This window comes from Anthonomus grandis, chromosome 2 (assembly GCF_022605725.1).
Source record: "Anthonomus grandis grandis chromosome 2, icAntGran1.3, whole genome shotgun sequence".
NCBI classification, from domain to species: Eukaryota; Metazoa; Arthropoda; class Insecta; order Coleoptera; family Curculionidae; genus Anthonomus; species Anthonomus grandis.
In genome coordinates, this window is record NC_065547.1 from 2,656,564 (window position 1) to 2,684,486 (window position 27,923).

Consider the following 27,923-nt stretch of genomic DNA (forward strand, 5'->3'; position numbering starts at 1 on the left):
GCACATGTTACATGCCTAAGTCATTTTCCTATTTTTTTCATCTAATTAATTTCTTATTTGCATGCTTTTCGGTTTAACTCAAAAGAACATCAATGCATCCAACTTTTCAGAGAGCAATTTTATAAAATTTAACTTACTTACCCACACAAAAATGCCATAAAATTGACAGCCATGTCGAACCTCATGTGTGGTCCCCATTTTTAGGCCTTCCTGTACCTTCTGCTTATCCTCTGCTTCTGCTTTTGCTGCATTTTTATTGTTACTGCTTCCACCTCACTTGCCACTCCACGTGTTACCACATCAAGTCGCTTGGATCATCACCTCCGGAACCTGCATTCCTTCCAATCGGCTACACCTAATACCGATTGCCTTCCACTACCTGCTAGACATTCTGGAAGCATCCTAACTGGTCGATCTGCTGCTGCCTCTTTTGACCCAAACGTATAGCTGCCAACAAAGGAGCTCCATTCAGATCAGGTGGGCCCTGCTACCAGTCGGAGAGACTCAGAATTTCAGGTAGCCCCTTTTCTTTTTGGCTTGGTTTCTTCAAGTATTGATTTATCGGCTCGTTGCAATTTATAGATTAATTTTTTTTTTGGAATTAATATGTAGAAATGATCACAGATTTTAAATTCAATATAGTAAAATTGTTTATATAGCCACCATCACTGATTTGATTTGAAATTGGGAACTGAGTATATACGTATATGCGAGGTATTATCAGATGTACAATTGAATAAGGGTTAAGTGCTAAATTTTACTTTATTTTCTTTCTCATAACTTTAAATTTCATAATATAACTTAAGTATTAGAGCATTACTGCCTTTGTATTTATTTTTTTTTGAATTGAGGTTATAGATTAAATTAGTTGTCAATTATGACATTGATTTATCTTTCAATACTAAAGCTGGGTTTAACGATATAAAGCTGCGTTTTCTTTGCGTGCCCTAATTAAAGGCTAATAATCATAACCCTGGAACCCACATTTAGGCATTGTGCGAGAATCAGTGCAATAAACCTACAGCCCTTCTTTTCAAACAGTTTCTGATTTTCGTGCCTACAATTTTGTATTGGCCGAATTTATATACAACGAAGGAGGCAAAAAAAGTGTTCGTCTCAAAAATCATTTCCAAGGATGAAAGCGGCTTTAAAGTGAGTTGTCTTCGACGATATGGGCAAAAACCCTCAAGTGGAAGACATATCTTCTATTGATTGTAGCCAAATAAAATGCACATTAAGAAATCCTACAGAGTTTAGGGGGCATTTTACTTTCAATGAAGATTTAGGAAATATTTAATAGGTATTACTATTTTTATTACCTTTTCGGATATAATTTTATTACTACTATAATTTTTCTTACAGGTCCTTTCGCTTCTGATCTCAACCTACCCTCTGCCGAAAAAATGAAAGAAAATTTGTTTCCTTTTAATTAGTATCTAACCTAGGTAATACGTATTTATGTTATTTTTTTAGGTAATATATGAATAATTATGATTTAGTTGGCGTGAGTGGCAATTACGGCGCAATAAATTGAACATTAAAGTGATTTTAAAGCTTCGTTCAAAGTTATGTCTCTGTACCCATAGCATTGAACACTCTAATTTAAAAAAAAAAAAGGGTGCTACTTGCCTAAATGTAAACATTTTGTTCTATATATCTAAAGGTATTGTTGGTCCCCCCAATATGCTTACAATACTATTTCTCTATTGTATATTGTTAAGAATCTGCGAAAAAAAGCCGAAAAGTGTTCAATATTATGGGTCTTTACGGTACTCTTTAAAGTGCCTGTAATATACCGTTAAATCAGTAGATTTTTTCGGAAAATTGTAAATTTATCCCTCAAAATGTTGCTCCATAGTATTTCATATCTTTTCTTAGTTTATATATCTCAGTTTATATAAAAAGAAGTTAAGCTCATCTTACATAAAGTTAAAAAATTAAACTTTTTTTTTCAAAATAAACGATATCATACATAGGGAAAACGAAAAGTGCGGTCACAATTATATTGTCCCATTATTTTAATAACAGCCACTTCCTCTCGATAAAATAACTTAATTACAAACATAAGAACATAAATCGGTTTAATCGGAGATTACCGATGCGGAGTATCACTCGATTAGGTCACTGGAAATAATGTTTTTTAATGCGTTATTATGCACACACGCCATTAATGCCAATCTGTGTGGTCTCACATTTAATTCAACCTAAAATTGCATTAGACCCCATGGAATAAATAATTATGAATTGTTTGATCTAAGGCATATTTTTTGTTTTTACCTTGTACCTTTTGATCAAATTGTTAGAGGAGCCTAATTTAAATAATTGTCACAAGATAAAGGTATAGGGGGCAATTGACGAGTACTTTGTTTGAAGAAAGCACTTAATAAGTGAAACAACTCGAGGAAACAAAGCAAAATCCTCTTCATCGTAAAAAAACAAAAGAACTTCAAATTGAATAATGATCCGAGACAGTTTAAAAAGATAAACTGCTGCTCCCAAAAATCGTGATCCATTTAAGTTTAACCGCCCGTCACGCTTGTTTTGTACCGGTTCGATGGGAAACGAGGAAGTAATAGAGAGAAAGAGGCCGAGTAATTAATGATGGGATTAAACAAAATTAAGATAATTTACGATGTTTACTTTGTGTTGATTGGACCTCGACTGCTCTCATTCATACTGACAATGGGCATTTTAGTGAGGATGACGGAATAAATGATACAAGAACAACATATTGATTAAGGCCCTTAGTACTCCTTTAAGTGCTTCTAGATTTTGCCTCTCTCATTTCAGCTCAATTATCTCTAAAACCGCTAAAGATATTCAAGTAAAACAAGACGTTTGAGAAATATTTCTTTAAAAACTTTACTTAAGGTCCAAAATAATTCGTTCAGAAACTCTGGAGTTATCCTCGATTTTGTTCAGTTAAAGGCTTTCAAAAGAGTTTTCTTTGTTGGTTGTCTTCGGACTTCTGATTGAGATATTTTAATAAAACTGACAGCAGTGTCAAAGCAGCTAGTAGTAAAAATTTAAAAATTATTAATTTATGCAATGCCTTGAAAACTATTTGAGTCTTTGTTAAAAAAATAATTAAAATCCATTTACTAGAAGTCAAGAAATTGGAATTTTGATTCCAGAAGTACATACCCGTAAGAAACCCAAATTTATTAGATATTGGGATTCTAAGTGCAATTCCAAGAAAATTGATTTATGACATAGCCTAGTTTAGATAGAATATTGTCCTTTACTTGACCTTCAGACTTTAACTCATTTTAAAAAACGTTGGTCCAAAATATTGCATGTCATACATCAAATTTTATGAAATTTTACGCATATTAAAAATATGTAAAAATTACGAAATTACCTTCACTTATAATTTAAAGATTCATCCAAAATTCGTTAGTTCAAACACATGTACTAAATTTTATTGCATATTTAGGTTCTACGTGAAAATCCAAAAAATTTGATGTATCACATGGTATAGTTCGGAAAAGTACTTTTTGAGATGCAAACATTAGAAAATTGTCCTTTGTTTGACCTTCAAAAACTGTTACTCATAGTTCAAGAACCGTTGGTCCAAAATATGGCATGTCATACATCAAATTTTAAAGAATTTTACGCAGATTCAAATTATGTAACAAATGCAAAGTTATCTCCGCTTATGATTTAAAGATTCATCTTAACTGCGTGATTTCAAACGGACTTAGCAAATTTTATTACATATTTCAATTCTGCGTGAAAATCCAAGAAATTTGATGTGTAACATGACGTAAGTAAAAATAATACTTTTCGAGATATAAGCAATAGAAAATTGTCCTTTGTTTGACCTTCAAAAACTTTCACTCATAGTTCAAGAACCGTTGATCTAAAGTATGGCATGTCATACATCAAATTTTATAAAATTTTACGCAGATTCAAAATATGTAAAAATTCCAAAGTTATCTCTACGTATGATATAAAGATTAATCTAAATTGCGTTATTTTAAACGAACATACTAAATTTTAATACATATTTGAATTCTGCGTGAAAATCCAAAGAATTTGATGTATAACATGACGTAAGTCGGAATAATACTTTTCGAGATATAAGCAATAGAAAATTGTCCTTTGTTTGACCTTCAAAAACTGTTACTCATAGTTCAAGAACCGTTGGTCCAAAATATGGCATGTCATACATCAAATTTTAAAGAATTTTACGCAGATTCAAATTATGTAACAAATGCAAAGTTATCTCCGCTTATGATTTAAAGATTCATCTTAACTGCGTGATTTCAAACGGACTTAGCAAATTTTATTACATATTTCAATTCTGCGTGAAAATCCAAGAAATTTGATGTGTAACATGACGTAAGTAAAAATAATACTTTTCGAGATATAAGCAATAGAAAATTGTCCTTTGTTTGACCTTCAAAAACTTTCACTCATAGTTCAAGAACCGTTGATCTAAAGTATGGCATGTCATACATCAAATTTTATAAAATTTTACGCAGATTCAAAATATGTAAAAATTCCAAAGTTATCTCTACGTATGATATAAAGATTAATCTAAATTGCGTTATTTTAAACGAACATACTAAATTTTAATACATATTTGAATTCTGCGTGAAAATCCAAAGAATTTGATGTATAACATGACGTAAGTCGGAATAATACTTTTCGAGATATAAGCAATAGAAAATTGTCCTTTGTTTGACCTTCAAAAACTGTTACTCATAGTTCAAGAACCGTTGGTCCAAAATATGGCATGTCATACATCAAATTTTAAAGAATTTTACGCAGATTCAAATTATGTAACAAATGCAAAGTTATCTCCGCTTATGATTTAAAGATTCATCTTAACTGCGTGATTTCAAACGGACTTAGCAAATTTTATTACATATTTCAATTCTGCGTGAAAATCCAAGAAATTTGATGTGTAACATGACGTAAGTAAAAATAATACTTTTCGAGATATAAGCAATAGAAAATTGTCCTTTGTTTGACCTTCAAAAACTTTCACTCATAGTTCAAGAACCGTTGATCTAAAGTATGGCATGTCATACATCAAATTTTATAAAATTTTACGCAGATTCAAAATATGTAAAAATTCCAAAGTTATCTCTACGTATGATATAAAGATTAATCTAAATTGCGTTATTTTAAACGAACATACTAAATTTTAATACATATTTGAATTCTGCGTGAAAATCCAAAGAATTTGATGTATAACATGACGTAAGTCGGAATAATACTTTTCGAGATATAAGCAATAGAAAATTGTCCTTTGTTTGACCTTCAGAAGCTTTCACTCATAGCATGAAGATCGTTAGTCCGAAGTATGGCATGTCATACATCAAATTTTATAGAATTTTACGCAGATTCAATATATGTAAAAATTTCCAGGTTACCTCCACTTATGATTTAAAGATTGATTCAAACATCGTTAGTTCAAAACACACATGCAAATTTTATTACATATTTGGATTCTACGTGAAAATCCAAAAAAAATTATGTATCACATGACATAGTTCGGATAAATAGTTTTAAAGATATAAGCCATAGAAAATTGTCTTTTGTTTGACCTTCAAAAATTTTCACTCATAGCTTGAAGATGGTTGGTCCGAAGTATGGCATGTCATACATCAAATTTTATGGAATTTTACGCAGATTCAAATTATGTAAAAATTTCCAGGTTACCTCCACGTATGATTTAAAGATTGATCCTAACATCGTTAGTTCAAAGCACATACTACATTTTATTGCATATTTGGATTCTACGTGAAAATCCAAAAAAAATGATGTATCACATGACATAGTTCGGATAAATAGTTTTAGAGATATAAGCAATAGAAAATTGTCCTTTGTTTGACCTTCAAAAACATTCATTGATAGCTCAAAAACCGTTGGTCCAAAGTATGGCATGTCATACATCAAATTTTATGGAATTTTACGCAGATTCAAAATATGTAAAAATTGCGAAGTTATCTCACGTATGATCTAAATTGCGTTATTTCAAACGGAAATACTAAATTTTATTACATATTTGGAATTTGTGTGAAAATCCAAGGAATTTGATGTATAACATGACGTAAGTCGGAATAATACTTTTGGAGATATAAGTCATAGAAAATTGTCCTTTGTTTGACCTTCAGAAACTTTTACTCATAGCTTGAAAATGGTTGATCCGAAGTATGGCATGTCATACATCAAATTTTATGGAATTTTACGCAGATTCAAATTATGTAAAAATTTCCAGGTTACCTCCACGTATGATTTAAAGATTGATCCTAACATCGTTAGTTCAAAGCACATACTACATTTTATTGCATATTTGGATTCTACGTGAAAATCCAAAAAAAATGATGTATCACATGACATAGTTCGGATAAATAGTTTTAGAGATATAAGCAATAGAAAATTGTCCTTTGTTTGACCTTCAAAAACATTCATTCATAGCTCAAAAACCGTTGGTCCAAAGTATGGCATGTCATACATCAAATTTTATAAAATTTTACGCAGATTCAAAATATGTAAAAATTCCAAAGTTATCTCTACGTATGATATAAAGATTAATCTAAATTGCGTTATTTTAAACGAACATACTAAATTTTAATACATATTTGAATTCTGCGTGAAAATCCAAAGAATTTGATGTATAACATGACGTAAGTCGGAATAATACTTTTCGAGATATAAGCAATAGAAAATTGTCCTTTGTTTGACCTTCAGAAGCTTTCACTCATAGCATGAAGATCGTTAGTCCGAAGTATGGCATGTCATACATCAAATTTTATAGAATTTTACGCAGATTCAATATATGTAAAAATTTCCAGGTTACCTCCACTTATGATTTAAAGATTGATTCAAACATCGTTAGTTCAAAACACACATGCAAATTTTATTACATATTTGGATTCTACGTGAAAATCCAAAAAAAATTATGTATCACATGACATAGTTCGGATAAATAGTTTTAAAGATATAAGCCATAGAAAATTGTCTTTTGTTTGACCTTCAAAAACATTCATTGATAGCTCAAAAACCGTTGGTCCAAAGTATGGCATGTCATACATCAAATTTTATGGAATTTTACGCAGATTCAAAATATGTAAAAATTGCGAAGTTATCTCACGTATGATCTAAATTGCGTTATTTCAAACGGAAATACTAAATTTTATTACATATTTGGAATTTGTGTGAAAATCCAAGGAATTTGATGTATAACATGACGTAAGTCGGAATATTACTTTTGGAGATATAAGTCATAGAAAATTGTCCTTTGTTTGACCTTCAGAAACTTTTACTCATAGCTTGAAAATGGTTGATCCGAAGTATGGCATGTCATACATCAAAGTTTAAAGAATTTTACGCAGATTCAAATTATGTAAAAATTTCCAGGTTACCTCCACTTATGATTTAAAGATTGATTCAAACATCGTTAGTTCAAAACACACATGCAAATTTTATTACATATTTGGATTCTACGTGAAAATCCAAAAAAAATTATGTATCACATGACATAGTTCGGATAAATAGTTTTAGAGATAGAAGCAATAGAAAATTGTCCTTTGTTTGACCTTCAAAAACTTTTACTCATAGTTTGAAAATGGTTGGTCCGAAGTATGGCATGTCATACATCAAATTTTATGGAATTTTACGCAGATTTAAAATATGTAAAAATTGCGAAGTTATCTCTACGTATGATCTAAAGATTAATCTAAATTGCGTTATTTCAAACGAACATACTAAATTTTGTTACATATTTAAATTCTGCGTAAAAATCCAAGGAATTTGATGTATAACATGACGTAAGTCGGAATAATACTTTTGGAGATATAAGTCATAGAAAATTGTCCTTTGTTTGACCTTCAGAAACTTTTACTCATAGCTTGAAAATGGTTAATCCGAAGTATGGCATGTCATACATTAAAGTTTATAGAATTTTACGCAGATTCAATATATGTAAAAATTTCCAGGTTACCTCCACTTATGATTTAAAGATTGATTCAAACATCGTTAGTTCAAAACACACATGCAAATTTTATTACATATTTGGATTCTACGTGAAAATCCAAAAAAAATTATGTATCACATGACATAGTTCGGATAAATAGTTTTAGAGATAGAAGCAATAGAAAATTGTCCTTTGTTTGACCTTCAAAAACTTTTACTCATAGTTTGAAAATGGTTGGTCCGAAGTATGGCATGTCATACATCAAATTTTATGGAATTTTACGCAGATTTAAAATATGTAAAAATTGCGAAGTTATCTCTACGTATGATCTAAAGATTAATCTAAATTGCGTTATTTCAAACGAACATACTAAATTTTGTTACATATTTGAATTCTGCGTGAAAATCCAAGGAATTTGATGTATAACATGACGTAAGTCGGAATAATACTTTTCGAGATATAAGCCATAGAAAATTGTCTTTTGTTTGACCTTCAAAAATTTTCACTCATAGCTTGAAGATGGTTGGTCCGAAGTATGGCATGTCATACATCAAATTTTATGGAATTTTACGCAGATTCAAATTATGTAAAAATTTCCAGGTTACCTCCACGTATGATTTAAAGATTGATCCTAACATCGTTAGTTCAAAGCACATACTACATTTTATTGCATATTTGGATTCTACGTGAAAATCCAAAAAAAATGATGTATCACATGACATAGTTCGGATAAATAGTTTTAGAGATATAAGCAATAGAAAATTGTCCTTTGTTTGACCTTCAAAAACATTCATTGATAGCTCAAAAACCGTTGGTCCAAAGTATGGCATGTCATACATCAAATTTTATGGAATTTTACGCAGATTCAAAATATGTAAAAATTGCGAAGTTATCTCTACGTATGATCTAAAGATTAATCTAAATTGCGTTATTTCAAACGAACATACTAAATTTTGTTACATATTTAAATTCTGCGTAAAAATCCAAGGAATTTGATGTATAACATGACGTAAGTCGGAATAATACTTTTGGAGATATAAGTCATAGAAAATTGTCCTTTGTTTGACCTTCAGAAACTTTTACTCATAGCTTGAAAATGGTTAATCCGAAGTATGGCATGTCATACATCAAAGTTTATAGAATTTTACGCAGATTCAAATTATGTAAAAATTTCCAGGTTACCTCCACTTATGATTTAAAGATTGATTCAAACATCGTTAGTTCAAAACACACATGCAAATTTTATTACATATTTGGATTCTACGTGAAAATCCAAAAAAAATTATGTATCACATGACATAGTTCGGATAAATAGTTTTAGAGATAGAAGCAATAGAAAATTGTCCTTTGTTTGACCTTCAAAAACTTTCACTCATACTTTGAAAATGGTTGGTCCGAAGTATGGCATGTCATACATCAAATTTTATGGAATTTTACGCAGATTTAAAATATGTAAAAATTGCGAAGTTATCTCTACGTATGATCTAAAGATTAATCTAAATTGCGTTATTTCAAACGAACATACTAAATTTTGTTACATATTTGAATTCTGCGTGAAAATCCAAGGAATTTGATGTATAACATGACGTAAGTCGGAATAATACTTTTCGAGATATAAGCAATAGAAAATTGTCCTTTGTTTGACCTTCAGAAACTTTCACTCATATCTTGAAGATCGTTAGTCCGAAGTATGGCATGTCATACATCAAATTTTATAGAATTTTACGCAGATTCAATATATGTAAAAATTTCCAGGTTACCTCCACTTATGATTTAAAGATTGATTCAAACATCGTTAGTTCAAAACACACATGCAAATTTTATTACATATTTGGATTCTACGTGAAAATCCAAAAAAAATTATGTATCACATGACATAGTTCGGATAAATAGTTTTAGAGATAGAAGCAATAGAAAATTGTCCTTTGTTTGACCTTCAAAAACTTTCACTCATAGTTTGAAAATGGTTGGTCCGAAGTATGGCATGTCATACATCAAATTTTATGGAATTTTACGCAGATTCAAAATATGTAAAAATTCCAAAGTTATCTCTACGTATGATCTAAAGATTAATCTAAATTGCGTTATTTTAAACGAACATACTAAATTTTAATACATATTTGAATTCTGCGTGAAAATCCAAAGAATTTGATGTATAACATGACGTAAGTCGAAATAATACTTTTCGAGATATAAGCCATAAAAACTTGTCCTTTGTTTGACCTTCAGAAACTTTCACTCATATCTTGAAAATCGTTAGTCCGAAGTATAGCATGTCATACATCAAATTTTATAGAATTTTACGCAGATTCAATATATGTAAAAATTTCCAGGTTACCTCCACTTATGATTTAAAGATTGATTTAAACATCGTTAGTTCAAAACACACATGCAAATTTTATTACATATTTGGATTCTACGTGAAAATCCAAAAAAAATTATGTATCACATGACATAGTTCGGATAAATAGTTTTAGAGATAGAAGCAATAGAAAATTGTCCTTTGTTTGACCTTCAGAAACTTTCACTCATATCTTGAAAATGGTCAGCCCGAAGTATGGCATGTGACCCATCAATTTTCATGAAATTTCTCGTAGAATTCAAATATGCAATAATATGCACATTGTCCCATATAAAATAACGAAGTTATCAATTAACAACTCGAAAATACCTACTTCTCCAATACATTTTTTATAATCCTCTATATATAACTAAAACCTGCAAGTAAATCATACATCACTCACATTTATTATTCAAACGTAATTAAAATCCACTTTTGATAAACCTACAATAATAATTACATCCGCCCAAATAAGGTTTCGGCTTATTACAAGCTCAATACGCTCTTAAATGTGGCGCAATTTAATACTGCACCTACGGATGCGATTTTTCATCAAGATCTCGCGGTGTTAAGCTGCTATTGATGCATGTGGGTGTCACGTAAATGAAACACTCATTAAAAAAGGAAAATCGAAAATCGCCTTAAAAAAACTGTTGGGCGCCATCTTTCAACAGTTTTTTCACAGAAACAGTTTGTCAAAGGGACTAAAAGTTTATGTATATAATTAGTAACCGGAGTGTCGCTATGTAAAATACCCTGCGAACTTAATAGAAGATAAACGATCTCCAAAGTATAATGACGTCACGTTTAATTATTGATTTAAAGTTAATTTTTATAAACTGGGTACTCCCGCGACTTTCCGAGGTTACATAAGTAGTGTTAACTTATTTTACGACTTCCTATGCATACATAACGTAAACAGTAATGTATTTGGATCAGGTGTATGTATGTATGTATGTATATGTTAATTTTGGGATATTACGCAATGCGAATTTAATGGGAACCAATAAATTTAAAAAGTAGTTTTATCCGGTAAGTTGCGCTTATCCGGTTTAATTACGTTTATATTTGTTTAGGTTCTATGCAATAAACACATTTATTGTTCGAGGAATTTCTAGACTTTTTTGGAGTGATTTAGCTTGTTATTTTGTGTACTAGATTCATGGGAAAGAAATCAATTTCGTGTCTTTGTTATGTTGTTTTAAATATTTGAAATTTCTTAGTAAATCATACAAATATTAAAAGAAATTTTTGAGCCGATTAAAATAAGCCCAAGCAGGATAGGGCTATCTTTTTTCATTCCAAAGATATTCGCATTTAAAAATAAAAATCCGGCTCGAAGAACCATGTTGCAAGCAGTCACTTTTTTCAAAAAATTTAGGATATTTAAGAAATTCATAAACACAATAAAAGAGAATTTTGAACTGATTAAAATAAGCCCAAAAACTATAAGACTATCTCCTTTTATTTTGAAGATAATTGTGATAATCGAATCCGGCTCAAAGGACCATGGTCTAAACGGTTTTTCACCAATATCTTTGTTAGTATTATTTACAAAGACTCATTTTTATTACCTATAGGAAAACATTTAAACTTTTAAATATATTATTTTTTTTTATAAAAATCTAAGATAATAAAAAAAATTATAAAAATAATAAAAGGAATCTTAGATCTAATTAATATAAGCCCAAACACGAATGGGTTATCTGTTTTCATTACAAAACTATTCGCTTTTAAAAACAAAAATTCGTCTCGAAGGACCATGTCGTGAGAAGTTTTACGTAAATATCTCCCTTAATATAAAATTTATGGAAAATTTACAAGATACAAAAAATGAAAGATTTTTCATGAGCAATAAAAAAATTCCTGGACTTAAAGTTTTTTATTTTTTTTTGACAAAAATCAAAAATACTAAAGAAATTCATAAAAATATTAAAAGCGAATTTTGAGCTGTTTAAAATAAGCTCAAACACGATAAGGTTATTTCTTTTCATTCCAAAGACACTTGCATTTAAAAATAAAAATCCAGCTCGAAGGACCATGTTACGAGGAGTTTTTCGCAAATATCTCCGTTAATATTAAATTTACGAAGAAAGTATAAAAGGCAAAAAATGCATGTTTTTTTATGACCAATAAAAAACCATTTAGACTTTTATAGATTTTTTTTCTCATAAAAATCTTACGTATTAAAAAAATTATAAAAATAGAAAAAAAGAGAATTTTGAGCAGACTAAAATAAGCCCAAACACGATAGGGTTATGTATTTTTATTCCAAAGATATTTGCATTTAAAAATAAAAATCCGGTTCAAAGGACCATGTTACGAGGAGATTTTTATAAATAACTCCGTTAATATTAAATTTACAAAAAAAGTATAGAATATTGTCTCCTATGATATAATACATGTTTTTAGGAGCAATAGAAATATGATAAGGTTATACAGGAATATTAATTATAAAATTGAACTGATTAAAATAAGTCCAAACAAATAGGGTTATCTCACTTCATTCCAAAAATATTCGCATATAAAAGTAAAAAACCGGTTCGAAGGACCATGTTGCGAGGAATTTTTCGTAAATGACTGCGTTAGTATTAAATTTACTAAAAATTTTCCGAAGACATAAAATGCTTGTCTTAGAAGCAATAGGAAAATCATCCTCATTTTAATTTTTTTTAGGTTTTTTGACAAATATTAACGATATTCAAAAAAATATTAAAAGAGAATTTGGAGCTAATTAATATAAGCCCAAACACGTTATGGTTGTTTTTTTTATTCCAAAGATATACGCTTTTAAATATATAAAATCCGGCTCAAAGGACCATGTTGCGACTTGTTTTTCGTAAATAACTCCTTTAATATTGGATTTACGAAAATTGTACAAAAGACCTAAAATTCATATTTTTTTATGAGCAATAGGAAAACATGCCAAATTTAGAGATTTTTAATTTTTCTGACACAAATCTGAAATAGTAAAGGAACTATAAGACTATCTTCTTTCATTTTGAAGAAAATTGTGATTATCGAGGAGAATCCGGCTCGAAGGACCATGTTCTAAGCGATTTTTCGCCAATATCTTCGTCAGTATTATTTACAAAAAAAAAATTAAAGAGACAAAAATATTTTTTTATTACCTATAGGAACACATTAAAATTTTTAAATATTTTTTTTTGACAAAAATCCAAGATATTAAAAAAAATTATGAAAATAATAAAAGGAATCTTAGAGCTGATTAATATAAGCCCAAACACGAATGGATTCATTCTTTTGATTTCAAAGATATTCGCATTTAAAAATAAAAATCCGGCACAAAGGACCATGTTGCATGTCGTGAGAAATTTTACGTAAATATCTCCCTTAATATTATATTTATGGAAAATTTACAAAATACAAAAAATGCAAGGTTTTTCATGAGCAACAAGAAAATTCTGGAACTTTTAAGTTTTTTTATTTTTTTGACAAAAATCAAAAATACTAAATAAATTCATAAAAATATTAAAAGCGAATTTTAATGTAATTAAAATAAGCTCAAACACAATAGGGTTATCTCTTTTCATTCCAAAGATACTTGCATTTAAAAATAAAAATCCGGCTCGAAGGACCATGTTGCGAGGATTTTTTCGCAAATATCTCCGTTAATATTAAATTTACGAAAAAAGTATAAAAGGCAAAAAATGCATGTTTTTTTATGACCAATAGGAAACCATTTAGACTTTTATAGATTTTTAATTTTTTTCTCTTAAAAACGTATTAAAAAAATTATAAAAATAGAAAAAAAGAGAATTTTGAGCAGACTAAAATAAGCCTAAACACGATAGGGTTATGTATTTTTATTCCAAAGATATTTGCATTTAAAAATAAAAATCCGGTTCAAAGGACCATGTTGCGAAGAGTTTTTTATAAATAACTCCGTTAATATTAAATTTACAAAAAAAAAGTATAGAATATTGTCTCCTATGCTACAATGCATGTTTTTTAGGAGCAATACAAATATGATAAGGTTATATAGGAATATTAATTATAAAATTAATAAAAGAAAATTTTGAACTGATTAAAATAAGTCTAAGCACGATAGCGTTATTTCTTGTAATTCCAAAAATATTCGCATTTAAAAATAAGATCCGGCTCGAAGGACCATGTTGCCAGGAATTTTTCGTAAATGACTGCGTTAGTATTAAATTTACTAAAAATTTTCCGAAGACAATAGGAAAATCCTCCAGATTTTAAAGTTTTTTAGTTTCTTTGTCAAATATTAGCAATATTAAAAAGATTCATTGGAATATTAAAAGAGAATTTGAAGCTGAATAATATAAGTCCAAACACGTTAGGGTTATTTCTTTTCATTCCAAAGATATTCGCTTTTACATATAAAAATCCGGCTCAAAGGACCATGTTGCGACGAGTTTTTCGTTTATAACTCCTTTAATATTAAATTTACGAAAAATTTACAAAAGACCTAAAATTCATATTTTTTTATGAGCAATAGGACAACATTCCAAATTTAGAGATTTTTAATTTTTCTGAAACAAATCTAAAACAGTAAAGGAACTTATGAAGATAATAAAAGAGATTTTGAAGCTGATTAAAATAAGCCTAAGCACGGATTCCAAGGATATTCGCATTAAAAAATAAAAATTCGGCTCGAAGGACCATGGTTACGAGGAGTTTTTTGCCAATATCTTCGTTAATATTTACTTTATTGAAAAATTACACAAGTTAAAAAAGTTTAGTTTTTTTAAATCCGAAACTTATTAATAAAAAAAAATTTTAACCTGATTTATTGATCCAATAAATGATGCATCCACCCCCAATTCAGTAAAATTTAAAAGCAATATACGGATTTAACAATAAAACTTTTATTTATTAAACATTCATCCAGCATCATCGCTGTTCATTTGTATTTGTATACCAACAAGAGGTATTTACCTCCCCATCAAATTACCATGTTAAAAATGTATGTATGAAGGAATTTTTTTTTAATAAACAAAAAACAATTGAACAATATCTTGGGAGATGTTTTAATTAATAATAAATGTACATGAATAATCAGACAGAAATATTATTTATTGTACAATTGTGGCCGATAAATGAATTAATTATGTAGTTGCTAGCATAAATAGAAAATTGTACTATCACGCAACAGAGGTGGGATTTGTTTGTATTTAAAGACAAAGCAAGGAAAAGTTTTTTTTTAGGTTATAATGCCATCATTTCTATTATTTAGGAATATGTTTAAAAAAATATATATGATATACCTTTTACATAACCCTCCCTACAGGAAAATAAATTTAAATTTATTCATTCTTATATCTCCAGTATGTGCTGGTATATATAGGGTTATTATGTAATCCCATCGATTTTGCACGGAGGGAAATGTTCCGCGAAAGAAAAATGAGCGAAAAAAAAAGCGAAATTCTATATCCCCCCAGGGCTTTAAGAGCTTATAAAGGCGCCACTAAAAATATTTTTCGGGCGTTTATAAAAGTGTTTAGCACCCCAGGAAAACCTCCGTGTATTATAACCTTGAGAGAAAAGTTTGTCGCATTTTTACTACGGGGGCTATATTTGAGTGAAACAGTGTGAGAAGGTGGTGGTGTAGTTATTATTATTATTATTATTATTTTATTAGATATTCTGTATATTCTGTATAGCTGTATGAACTAAGTAGGCATTACAATATATTTCAATAAATCTTCAAATGTCAGCTTTCAAATTTAAACACTAAACATGTCCAATTTATCCAGACGATTCTTAAAACAGTTTACAGTAGGAGCAGTTATGACATCTACGGGTAACGAATTCCAAACATCAAACACTCTATTAGGCAAAAACATTTGACGTGATTTAACTATCTTAACAACCAAAACGCCTTTTTAAAAAATATTATTTTATTTGAAAATTAATTAATACAAATTGTTGGGGATTTACCCGCTTTTCGGTTCACTCTTATCCGTAATAAATAAAACCAACTAATTATTCACTTAATATTCTTTACTACGTATTTGTGCGAAGTTATTTTCACAAAGCCAAACCAATATGACAACAAAATGTTTTTACAAGACGACCAGAAGAGAACTACTGGCTTACAGTCACGTACGACATGAAAACGTCGATCGATCAAAAATTGTCTATATTTAGATATACAAAGGGACTGTGTTGTGCTGCCGCCACTAGTGAAATATTGTAACCTGCAATGCGTGGTTGCCGTTACAACAAATTTATATTTGAACTCAACATACCCCCCACCTTGAAAGGGCATCTTTCAATTAAGATTAACTATCTACATATTTGCAAAGACAACCTTAGCTCACTAAAACTAAAACAAACTAAAATTTAAAATTTCTTAAGATTAATTCTTAACTAGATATCTCACTGTTTATTGGTAAAGAGCACAGTTGAGAGATACCACGTTTCACTTCACCAGTCTTCGTTTTAATTTTCACTACCCGCACTTTATTGTCTATGCCAGGAAATAGTTCAATTACCCTGCCAAGTCTCCATTGTAATGGAGGCAGGTTTTTATTCTTAATTATGACTAAGTCACCCACCTTAACATTATTTCTTTCAATGTACCACTTAGCTCTAACCTGTAATTCATTAATATACTCAGTACTCCATCTACTCCAAAAATGTTGAAGTAACATTTGCATATGCTGGTACATGGAAAGTTTAGATAATGAAACATGTTTTAAACTAGGATCTGGTAGGTTACACAATTTCCTACCTATCAAGAAATGCGATGGTGTTAATGCATCTAAGTCGTCAGGACTAGATGATATGGGCACCAATGGCCTAGAATTCAGAACTGACTCAATCTGAACTAGGACTGTGTATAGACATTCAAAAGTAAGCGTATTGTTACCAACAATTCTTTTTAGATGTAATTTACAAGATTTTATACCGGCCTCCCAAACTCCACCAAAGTTTGGAGAATAAGATGGAATAAACTTCCATACTATTTGTTCATTAATCATTGTTTCAGAAATTAAGTTAAGTTCTGTTTGTAAAAATTCCCCAAGTTGTTTCAATTCATTATTTGCCCCAATGAAATTGGAACCATTATCAGAAAAGATACATTTTGGTTTGCCACGTCTAGCGACAAATCTTCTAAAGGTCGAGATAAAACCTTCACTAGTTAAATTTGAAACTAACTCTAAGTGAATTGCTTTAGTAGAGAGACATATAAACAAACAAATATAACATTTAGTTATTTTAGCTCCCCTACCATTACGGTCTTTAATATAAAGAGGACCACCATAGTCCACCCCAACATTATAAAAAGGATATGCCAAAGTTACCCTTTCTTCTGGTAATGACCCCATAATCTGATTTAAAGAAGTTGGATTTGTTTTAAAACAAACAATACATTCAAATGAGACCTTTCTTGCCAAATTTCTTCCACCAATTACCCAATATTTATCTCTGATTACACTCAACAACATTTGAGGTCCAGGATGCAATAATCTTTTATGTTCATAAATAAATAGTAATTTGGTAAAATGATGTTTTGCAGGAAGAAGGATCTGATGTTTTTTATGATAATTAAAAGATGAATTTTGTAGTCTTCCCCCCACCCTTAGAAGTCCATTTTCATCAATAAAGGGATGAAGTTTAAAAAGGGAAGGGTTTAATTTAATAGTTTTGTCTTTATTTTTATCATGAGCCAATAAATTGATAAATTCCCAAAAACATTCTCCTTGTACCAATTTGATTGCTCTTATCCAAGCCAAATCTATCTCTTCAGGGGTAAAAGAATCTTTTATTTTACATTTACCAAGCTGCAACATATTTCTAAATCTCAAACAATAAGCTATAGTACGAATTAAACGTAAAATATTACTAAAATTTGTAAACTGAATGACATTATCATTATATGTTCTTAATTCACACATATGAATGTTCTTTTTCCTTCCTGGTAAAAACTCCAAAGGCTCTATTTTAAAGCCTGACCAATCAATATTCTCGCTGAACAAAAATTCAGGGCCATGCCACCATTTTGGACAATCTATAATATTTTCTGGTAATACGCCACGAGATAAAAGATCTGCAGGATTATCTGCAGATTTGACATATTTCCACATTTCGGGAGTAGTAAGATTTTGAATTTGTGATACTCTGTTTGAAATAAAAACTTCAAGTGTACTTGGACAGGTTCCAATCCATCCAAGGACAACTTTTGCATCACACCAAAGATGAATCTCCTCAATATTGAGCTCTATTGACTCAAGAACCTTTTTTAACAATTTTGCCAACAATAAGGCTCCACAAAGTTCCAAACAAGGGATTGTACGAGTTTTTAACGGAGAAACTTTAACCTTTGAACACAATAAAGATATTCCAATTTCATTATTTAAAGAAATTGTTCTTAAATAAATACAAGCTCCGTAAGCATCCATAGAAGCATCGGAAAACCCATGTAACTCTATTTTTGTTGGATTTACACAAATGACATGTCTTTTTATACATAAATTATTAAGTGTAGAGAACTGATTTTTTAATTTTACCCACTTAGAATTTAATTCCATTGGTAAAGTCTCATCCCAGGTCAACTTCTGAGACCATAACTTTTGAAGAAGAATCTTTGCCAGGATTATACAAGGTCCAAGTAAACCCAACGGATCAAAAATCTTTGCGACATCTGACAATATTGATCTTTTTGTTATTTTATGGGAAGTAGAAAATGAAATACTAAATTTTAGCATATCTGTCTTAAATGACCAATAGAGACCCAACGTTTTATAGTTTTCCTTTTCACCAAAATGTATTGATTCCAGGTTTGAAGTACTCTCACAAAGTGTTTTCATTACAAAAGGATCATTAGAAATCCATTTACAAAGATTCATACATCCTGATTTTAAAATTAAATCAATTTCTTTACTCAAAGTAATTGCATCTTGAGGATTTTTTGCCCCACTTAGCAGATCATCTACGTAAAAATCATGTAAAATGACCTTTGATGCCAAGGGATATTTATCAGAAAACTGCAATCCAAGTTCCTTTAAGCACCTTATAGCCAAATAAGGAGCTGACCTTGTTCCATAAGTGACTGTGTTTAATGTATATTCTTTAATATCATGACTAGGATCGGATCTCCATAGAATTTTTTGAAGTGATCTATCTGATGAATTCACCAAAACCATTCTATACATTTTTGTAATGTCAGCACAAACTATAATATTATGTTTACGAAATCTCAAAAGAATTCCCAAAAGGTCATCCTGTAAATTAGGACCTATATATTGTATATCATTGAATGACAATCCTGATGTAGTTTTTGCTGACCCATTAAATACCACCCTCAACTTTGTTGTAAGACTATGATCACTCAACACACCATGATGTGGTAAGTAATAAGAAATATTATTAGGAGAATCCTTAGCCAATGACATATGACCCAATTTTTCATATTCATCTAAGAATGACACATACAAATTTTTCAATTCTATATTTTTGTTTAATCTTTTCTCTAATGCCAAAAATCTATTCAAAGCATATTGCTTAGAATCACCAAGTTTAGAAGGATTATCACACAAAGGAATTTTTACCACAAACCTCCCATCAGGATTTTGAAAAGTTGAATCCAAGAATAACTTTTCACACTCTCTATCCTCCTGTGACAATACTTTATTTTCAATATCTAATTCTTCTATTGACCAAAATTTCTCAAGTTGATCTTGTATTTGAGAATTTGAATTATTTATAGTTAAATTACATTTAACTGTACTAAAATTATTTCCAATATTAATTGAACCAGTTGCAACCCAACCCAAACGAGTCTTTTGTAATATAACCTTATTATTTTTCAAAGTAAACTGTCCAATACAAAGAAGGGTATAAAATATTTCAGCTCCAAGTAGCATATCAATTTTTCCAGGAATTGCAAATGAAGGATCTGCCAATTTAATATGTGATGGGATATCCAACAAAGCATAATCTATATTTTGATTAGGAATAAAAGAACTTATCTCAGGAACGACTAAACAATCTACCTGGATTTTAAACTGATAATGAAGAGAATTTATTTCCAAAGTACACTTTTTATTTATTTTCGATGTTGTTTGATTTATTCCTGTAATAGAAATTGAAACGTCTTGACTTGTTAAACCCAATGCTTGCCAAGCTTCTAAAGTAATTAAATTTGACTGTGACCCACTATCTAGTAGAACACGCAATATCTGAGAATTATTTTTATTATCCACAACTTGTACCAAAGCTGTTGATAATAAAACCTCCGAAAAAGATTCAGACTCAAACGAACAACCAACATTAGCAAAAACAGAATTTATTTGTTGAATACTTGAATTCTGAGTATTTTCTTTCTTGTCTGAACTATCATTCGAATTCTGAGTAACATGAGCAGGATTATTATGATTTTCATAATGTAGCAAAGTATGATGTTTATGTCTACATTTTCTGCAACCACTAACTTCACAATCCCTACTCATATGACTACCTTTTCTTAAACAGTTCAAACATAAGCCCAACTGCTTAGCTTTCTGAAATCTATCTTTCACGGTTAACTTTATAAAATCTGAACAATTTGAAATATAATGACTATTACTCTCACAAAAAACACAATGACAAGTTTGTCCCAAATAAGATTTAGAGGTATAATCAATTTTTTGTTTAGTCCCATATTTGTGCCCCAATTTTTCTTCAACTTTAGGTTTAATTTTATTCTTCTCAAAAGAAGCCAACATTTCAATACGATTTTTTAAAAATGATTTAAATTCATTAAGAGTGGCAAGTCTATCACGAGGCTTTTTCTCCTCCCACACTCTTTGGGTTGTCAAATCCAATTTCTGACAAACCAAAAATATAATAATAGGATCCCAACTATCCGTATTTATGCCTAATTTATTCAATGAATATAAATTTCTATTAATACCATCCAAAATATTGCGCAAATCACTATGTGATTCCTTAGATATACCTTGTATTATAACCAACAATTTCAAATGATCATTTACCAAGACATTTGGGTTATCATACCTATCACAAAGCATATTCCAAATCACCTGATAATTTGACGCTGTTAGATCCACCAAATGTATCACATGTTTAGCTTCACCCTCTAAAGCTCCCTTTAAAAAATATATTTTTTCCAAGTCCCCAATAGAATCATTTGAATGAATTAATGAAATAAAGGTGTCCCTAAATTCCAACCAATCTTGTGTATTGCCATTAAACTTCGGAATAGGAATAGCAGGCAACTGAGGTCTCGAAATAATTATTGGTGTTGGTTGAGATGGTTGAACTTGTGGCTCATCACCCAAACCATCATTATTTTGTTGTTTTAAAATATGTTGAAATTTATGCACATGTAATATATTTTTATATAAAGAAATTGTCTTGAAATACAATGTCTCAAAAGCGAGTCCCTCTGCTACCTGATTTTCTAGAGTATCAACACTTACCTCATCCTCAATGGCTTCTTGTAATTCTTGAAATTTTGTATTTAATGAAATTAAATTTTGTAACCTACTCTCAACTTCCATAAGAGTCTCCAAATCTAATAGCTGTGGAGGTTGAGGCACATTTTGTATAATATTTTTAATAAAGTTGTTAGCTGTAGTGAGCTTACTCTTGATGCCCCCACGGCGTCTAATTAACACTGACACTGTTGGTTCCGTCATCTTTCAGATTGAGTCAACCTTAAAAAACTGTACAAATAAATAGCCCCTTTACTTAATGTAATGTAAGTACGAATGTAAGTAGGTACAAATTTACCAAAAAATAAATAACTAATTGATTTTCCACCAAAAAAATATAAAAAGTTAACACCAACTCATAACTTTTTCAATAAATGTTACCCAATGTAACCAATGATAATGTTAACAATACGTAACAATACACTCAATAATAATAATATGTACCAAACATCTAAAGAAATTAATTAAATCAAAGATATACCAAATCTTGTAATCTACCAAATAACTACAATAATCCCAATAATTATTGAATAATAATATCTCTTACAATAATTTGCCTAAATACTTACAATATTCCAAGATTATAAATATTTATGTATAATTTTAATTTAGACCAAATTTACCAATCGCAATCCAAATTGCATGTCGAATTGTCCAACCAAATTGAAATCCAATATTCCACCATAATTATTATATATGTTTTATAATACCAAAATTCCATAATCAATCCAAATTTCCAAGTCAAACATAGGGAACCAATTTCCTGACTGTTTTCTTCCAATTATCCAATTTTGGCTACCAATTACCAAAATCTGGCACCACTGTATAACAATATCTTAATCCCAATAACCTGAATATTGTTAAACTTGTTTTATTCTTTTATTGCAATTACAATAATATGCAATCCAAATTTACTAATACGTAGATTTTATCACCAAACATGCTATTTATCCCAATGATCCAAGTTTCTCTTCAGTATTTTGCTTTTCCAATAGCAGATGTTTTTTCCGGCATACAGCAGATATTCTAATAATACCAATCAGACGCCAACCGCCGGCCATATATTTTTTCTTGCACTAAATCTCCGGGCGAAGGACCATAATTTTGTTGGGGATTTACCCGCTTTTCGGTTCACTCTTATCCGTAATAAATAAAACCAACTAATTATTCACTTAATATTCTTTACTACGTATTTGTGCGAAGTTATTTTCACAAAGCCAAACCAATATGACAACAAAATGTTTTTACAAAACGACCAGAAGAGAACTACTGGCTTACAGTCACGTACGACATGAAAACGTCGATCGATCAAAAATTGTCTATATTTAGATATACAAAGGGACTGTGTTGTGCTGCCGCCACTAGTGAAATATTGTAACCTGCAATGCGTGGTTGCCGTTACAACAAATTTATATTTGAACTCAACACAAATTACATGCTAATTGTCTTAGCAACTTCAATTGACTAACTCGATAATAACAATGAAACAGTTTTGTTGTAATAAAATGCAGGGTCAGCAGCTAGTGGCTTCCATGGTTGTACAGGGTGGCTCGTCACATAACTCGTGTTTTTGTTTTATACATCTGTCTTTTAATTTTAAAGTGTGACCGCGTAGTCTAATATCCCGATTTCTTTTAAATAGTTCGTTTAGATCACAGCCCAAATAATTATACAAGATTCTGAATGTAAAAATTAAATCACCACGAAGCTTTCTGTTTCTCTTTGGTACGTTTCAAAGTGAAATAATTTTCTTTCAACTGCATATAATGACGTCGCCAAACAACGCCTTCTTGACTACTTCTTTTCTTTGTTCAGGCTCCTCTAACATTTTCAATATCTTTGTTTGAGGAGTATCTTCAACATTCTTTTTGTTTTTATTTTTTAATCTAGCTAATCTTTTTTTGTACTTCTCAAGTTTTTTCTCTAATCGTCGTGCGATCGTTTCATTTCTTTCCTTGTTAAACTTCTTTCGTCGCTTTGTGGCTTCTTTTTTTCTTTGCTGTAGACTAGCACTGGAAACTGCTGCGCTTAAAGCTGGAGATTTTTGGACCGGAACTGCTTCTGATAACGGCGTATTTTCTGGTACAAAAGTGTTAGTGACGTTTTTCAGTCTTAGTCTTTTGGCTCGGTATACGGTACAATGTTTTTTCCACTTCTTTAGGGCAGATCTGTGCTCTGCTCTGCTCTGCTTAGGTTAGATTTCACAATATTTCAAAAATTGATGTAAAATAATTTGTTAAGAAACAACCAATCAATTTAGACCTAGATAATAAAACAAAAAGCTATATATGGAAATAATTAAAATAATTAACATAAATATTATTACTTACCAGAGGATTGTGTGTGGTAGCGGACCAAATGCGTGTTCACCTTATAAATGACACTCTAATGGCGCGTCCACATTATGCCGAAAGAGACCGATCGGCCTGTGTTGCTCAGCACGTTCGGTTTGGCATAATCGAGTCGGCATTGCGTTTATATTGCTTTGTAGTGTGGACGTCCCGATCGGTACCGGCTGCCGAATCATCATTAGTGCATCGCGTTTGGAACGTAGTAGTGTCGTTTCCCATCTGCGTATGTTTAAAAGTGGTTTAAAATCATGAGTGATGACGAAGACGTTCTTTTAGCTGCTGCTGCAGCAATCATAATTAGAGTAGTCGCTAGTGAACGTCGTTGCTTTCGCTTTCGGAGATTTTGGATTCGCCCCAGTATCCTCAATGGTAGAAAGAAGTATAGAGCTAGTGAATTTATGAAAGATTTACTACTTGATTGGGTAGATGAGTTAAATTTTGAGTACAGAAACGACGTGGGGTTCAGCAACTTTTTCAGAATGAAAATTTCTGATTTTGAGGTTTTATTGAATATGATTGGACCAAAAATTCCTAAAAAAAAACTACTTCCTTCAGGAAAGCTATTCCTGCAAGTGAACGCCTTGCAGCGACACTGCGTTTCATTGCGACTGGAGATTCGTACCATTCATTGATGTACACTATGAAGATATCCAAGCAAGCTATTGTGTTTGTGACGTCCTTGTCGAAGCTCTTCAAAATTACGTCAAGGTAAGAAAAGTAAAAAAATAGAAAAAAAACTTTTGATTTATTTATGACACTGGGGAAAAAGGCATCAAAATACGACTACATTATGTGTTATTAAACAAACACTGTCCGGCATCAGACCTTGAAATCTAAAAACAAGGTGGTTAAAGATTTCTTCTTTTAAAATTGTCTTAAGAAACCATACGTGTTAGTAGAAAAAGAGTACTGAAAAATAGTTTTACAAATTCAAAAAGAAAAGTAAATAATTCAAAATTAGAAAAAGAAAAATGATGTTTGAAAAGATAATCCAAAATAGTAGAGATCTTCATGTGCCAGAAAGAAGCGTTAAGTGTGTAGAGTCATCCTCATGGCTTGAGAGTGCTGCTGGGAGTAGTTGTCCATAAAGCCATCAAAGAAAACAGAGTATTTATGTAGGGGTCTCCGCTGCTGCCTGTTTCTCTTGGGAAGTTGATGGTTGAGTTGAAACTTGGCCTTGAACTTCTCCTCCATTTCTAGTGTCTTCCTCTTGTAAATCTTTTTCTCCCTCATCATAATCCACTGAATCCTGAAACAAACATTTTTTTTTTAAATTTTCAGATGCCATAAAGAGAAGAAGAATGGGAAGAAATCGCCAAACAATATGAAGAAAAATGGAACTTTCCGAACTGTGTCGGAGTCATAGGTGTCGAGCACATCGCTGTGAAGGCTCCGATTCATTCTGGATCGGAATTTTTCAATGATAAGGGTTTTTTTAGCATCGTATTGCTCGCTGTAGTAGACGCAAATTACAATTTTATATATGTGAATGTGGGTTGTCAAGCGAGAATTTCCGATGGTGGCGTCTTCAATAATACATTTTTTAAAAAAGGACTTGAAGAAAACAGTCTACATATTCCTGCACCACGGACATTGCTTGAGCGAATCACCCCGAGTTTTTTTTGTAATAGTTGTGGACGATGCTTTCCCTCTCACTCCCAATAATATGAAACCATACTCCGGATGTCATGATAAAGGAACAAAGAAAAGGATATTCAGTTATAGATTAAGCAGGGCGCGCAGAGTTTCAGAAAATTCATTTGGTGCACTATCGACCAGTTTTCGCGTATTTAGATCTCCCATGGAATTGAAACCTGAAACAGCAACGAAAGTAACGATGGCTGCTGTTCACTTTCATAACTATTTGCGGAAAATCGCTTCAAGATCTGTCTATAACCCTGTCGGAATATTCGACTTTGAATCTGCACGAGATGGGGAAGTTACTCCTGGACTTTGGAGGCAAGACACTTCTTCTTCTCAACTAAGCGACCTCCCAAGAGTTCCAAGAAGAAGTGGGGCGACAGCTTAAGCTATCAGAGATGAATTCGCGGAATATTTTGTCTCTGCTCAAGGCGAAGTGAGTTTTCAGTACAAAAAATAAATGCCCACATATTTATTAATGTTAACGCAACCCGTTAACGTCCACAGGACACATTTTTTAAGTTTCAGTTTGAATTGATACCTCGCAATGAATTCGAACAAGAATAACTTAAAACTAATTGTACCCTATGTTTTCAAGGGTGCTCTTTCGAATGATGATGGTTAGAAGTCAAAAAAAATTTTGTCCTCTAAAAAATTAAAAATTAAAAAAAAAATTTCATAACTTATTTTTTTTAGCCTATACATTTTTTTATCGTCTAAAACCGGTTGAAAAGGTGTCCTCGATATCTGAGCTAAGAGAGAGGACTGTTACATTTATTTAAATAATTTTTTATCCAGGCAAAATGGCGGCCGAAACAAAAAAAATATATTTTAAACGTGATGATTCTTTTTCAGAAAGTTGAGGTGTTGGCGAAAAATTTATAAGAATAAAAATGTCTTAAAATTTTCAAGGAACACTCTTAAATTTTTTTCAAAACTTTTTAACAAAATTTTTGATTTTTGGAAAATTCAAATATTTTAAATTTCAAAAAAGTTGACAAAAAGTTTTGAAAAAATTCAAGAATATTTCTTGACTAATTCTAAGACTTTTTTGTTCGAATAAATTTTTAATTAAAGTCCATAGTTTTGAAGAAAAAAATTCGTGAAAAACATTTTTTTTTTTGTTTCGGCTGTTTATATTGATATCACAGGGCTATTTTAGGTTAACCTACTAACGGGCAAAATTGAATTTTCAAATCGAGAAATTTAAAAAATAAAAATATGAACTTACCTCAATATTATCTACTGTTTTTCGTGGTTTATTCTTGTCGGTTAAGAACAACATAGCTTGGTACGCAAACCATTTGCTTACGTACGCTTCGTCAGTACCACTTCCAGTTTTCTTGCTTTCGAGTTCTTTCTTTCTTTCCCTCGAAAAATGGCTTTGTAAATTTTTGATTTTTCGCTCAACCTCCTGCTTCTCTATACCAAATGAAACAGCAATTTCCGTGAGACCATCATGTCTTCGGTTTTTATTTTTGTAATCGGAATTTGAACTGTTCCATAATGAAGAACGAACACGATACATATCAATAAAGGCCAACGTTTCTTCGTCAGTCCACGTCATAATTCTAAATTAAAAGCTAAAACTCCGAACTCAATGCAAAAAATAACGCACTGTCACCAACTCTAAACATTTTAAAAAGAAATAAAATAAATCTGCACGCATGCGACCTTCCTTAAGCCCTAAAGCCACCCGGCATGTACACACTTGTGGATTTTGATTTCATTCGGTTCGGTTTTCTTTGAAGGAGACCGACTTTAGTCGGGTTGAATTCGGCATGATTCGGGCCGGCTTTCGGCAAGTCGGCAAGGCCGATCGGCACGTCTACACTAATTCGGTTTTGTCGATCGGCATAAGCCGAATGATGCCGATTGGCATAGTGTGGACGCGCCTTTACACTAAACAAAATGTCGCCGCATTCGGCAATGTTGCTAACTTCATACCAGTTTGCGTTTCGTTTCACTAAGAAAGCGTTCGTAAATATTACAGTTTTTTTTTATCATGCATTTAAATTTTTGGCAGGGGACTGTGTGAAAATTCTGTGGAAAAACTTCTAGGTGATTATTAAATATGATAAAATTCGTAATTAGACCTTGTTTTACGAAAATAATATAACTTAATTATTTTTCTTTGTGATATTAACTGCCAAATGTATTTAGTTTCAATAACTCCTTCGTAATTCTAACTTTTAGGCGGGAATATAGTGCTGGGGACTGTATTTTGAGGT

General features: G+C 31.0%; 1 protein-coding gene across 1 annotated transcript; it reads right to left on the reverse strand.

Annotated features, from left to right (window-relative positions):
- Window positions 1–24,366: 24,366 nt before the first annotated feature.
- On the reverse strand, window positions 24,367–27,669 carry LOC126750161 (uncharacterized). Its single transcript, XM_050459681.1, has 2 exons — window positions 26,924–27,669; window positions 24,367–25,300 (listed from the first exon to the last, which is right to left on the reverse strand). The coding sequence occupies exons 1-2, from the start codon at window positions 27,257–27,259 to the stop codon at window positions 25,163–25,165; spliced, it is 474 nt and encodes a 157-aa protein (XP_050315638.1). The 5' UTR covers window positions 27,260–27,669; the 3' UTR covers window positions 24,367–25,162.
- Between the last annotated feature and the right edge of the window lie 254 nt (window positions 27,670–27,923).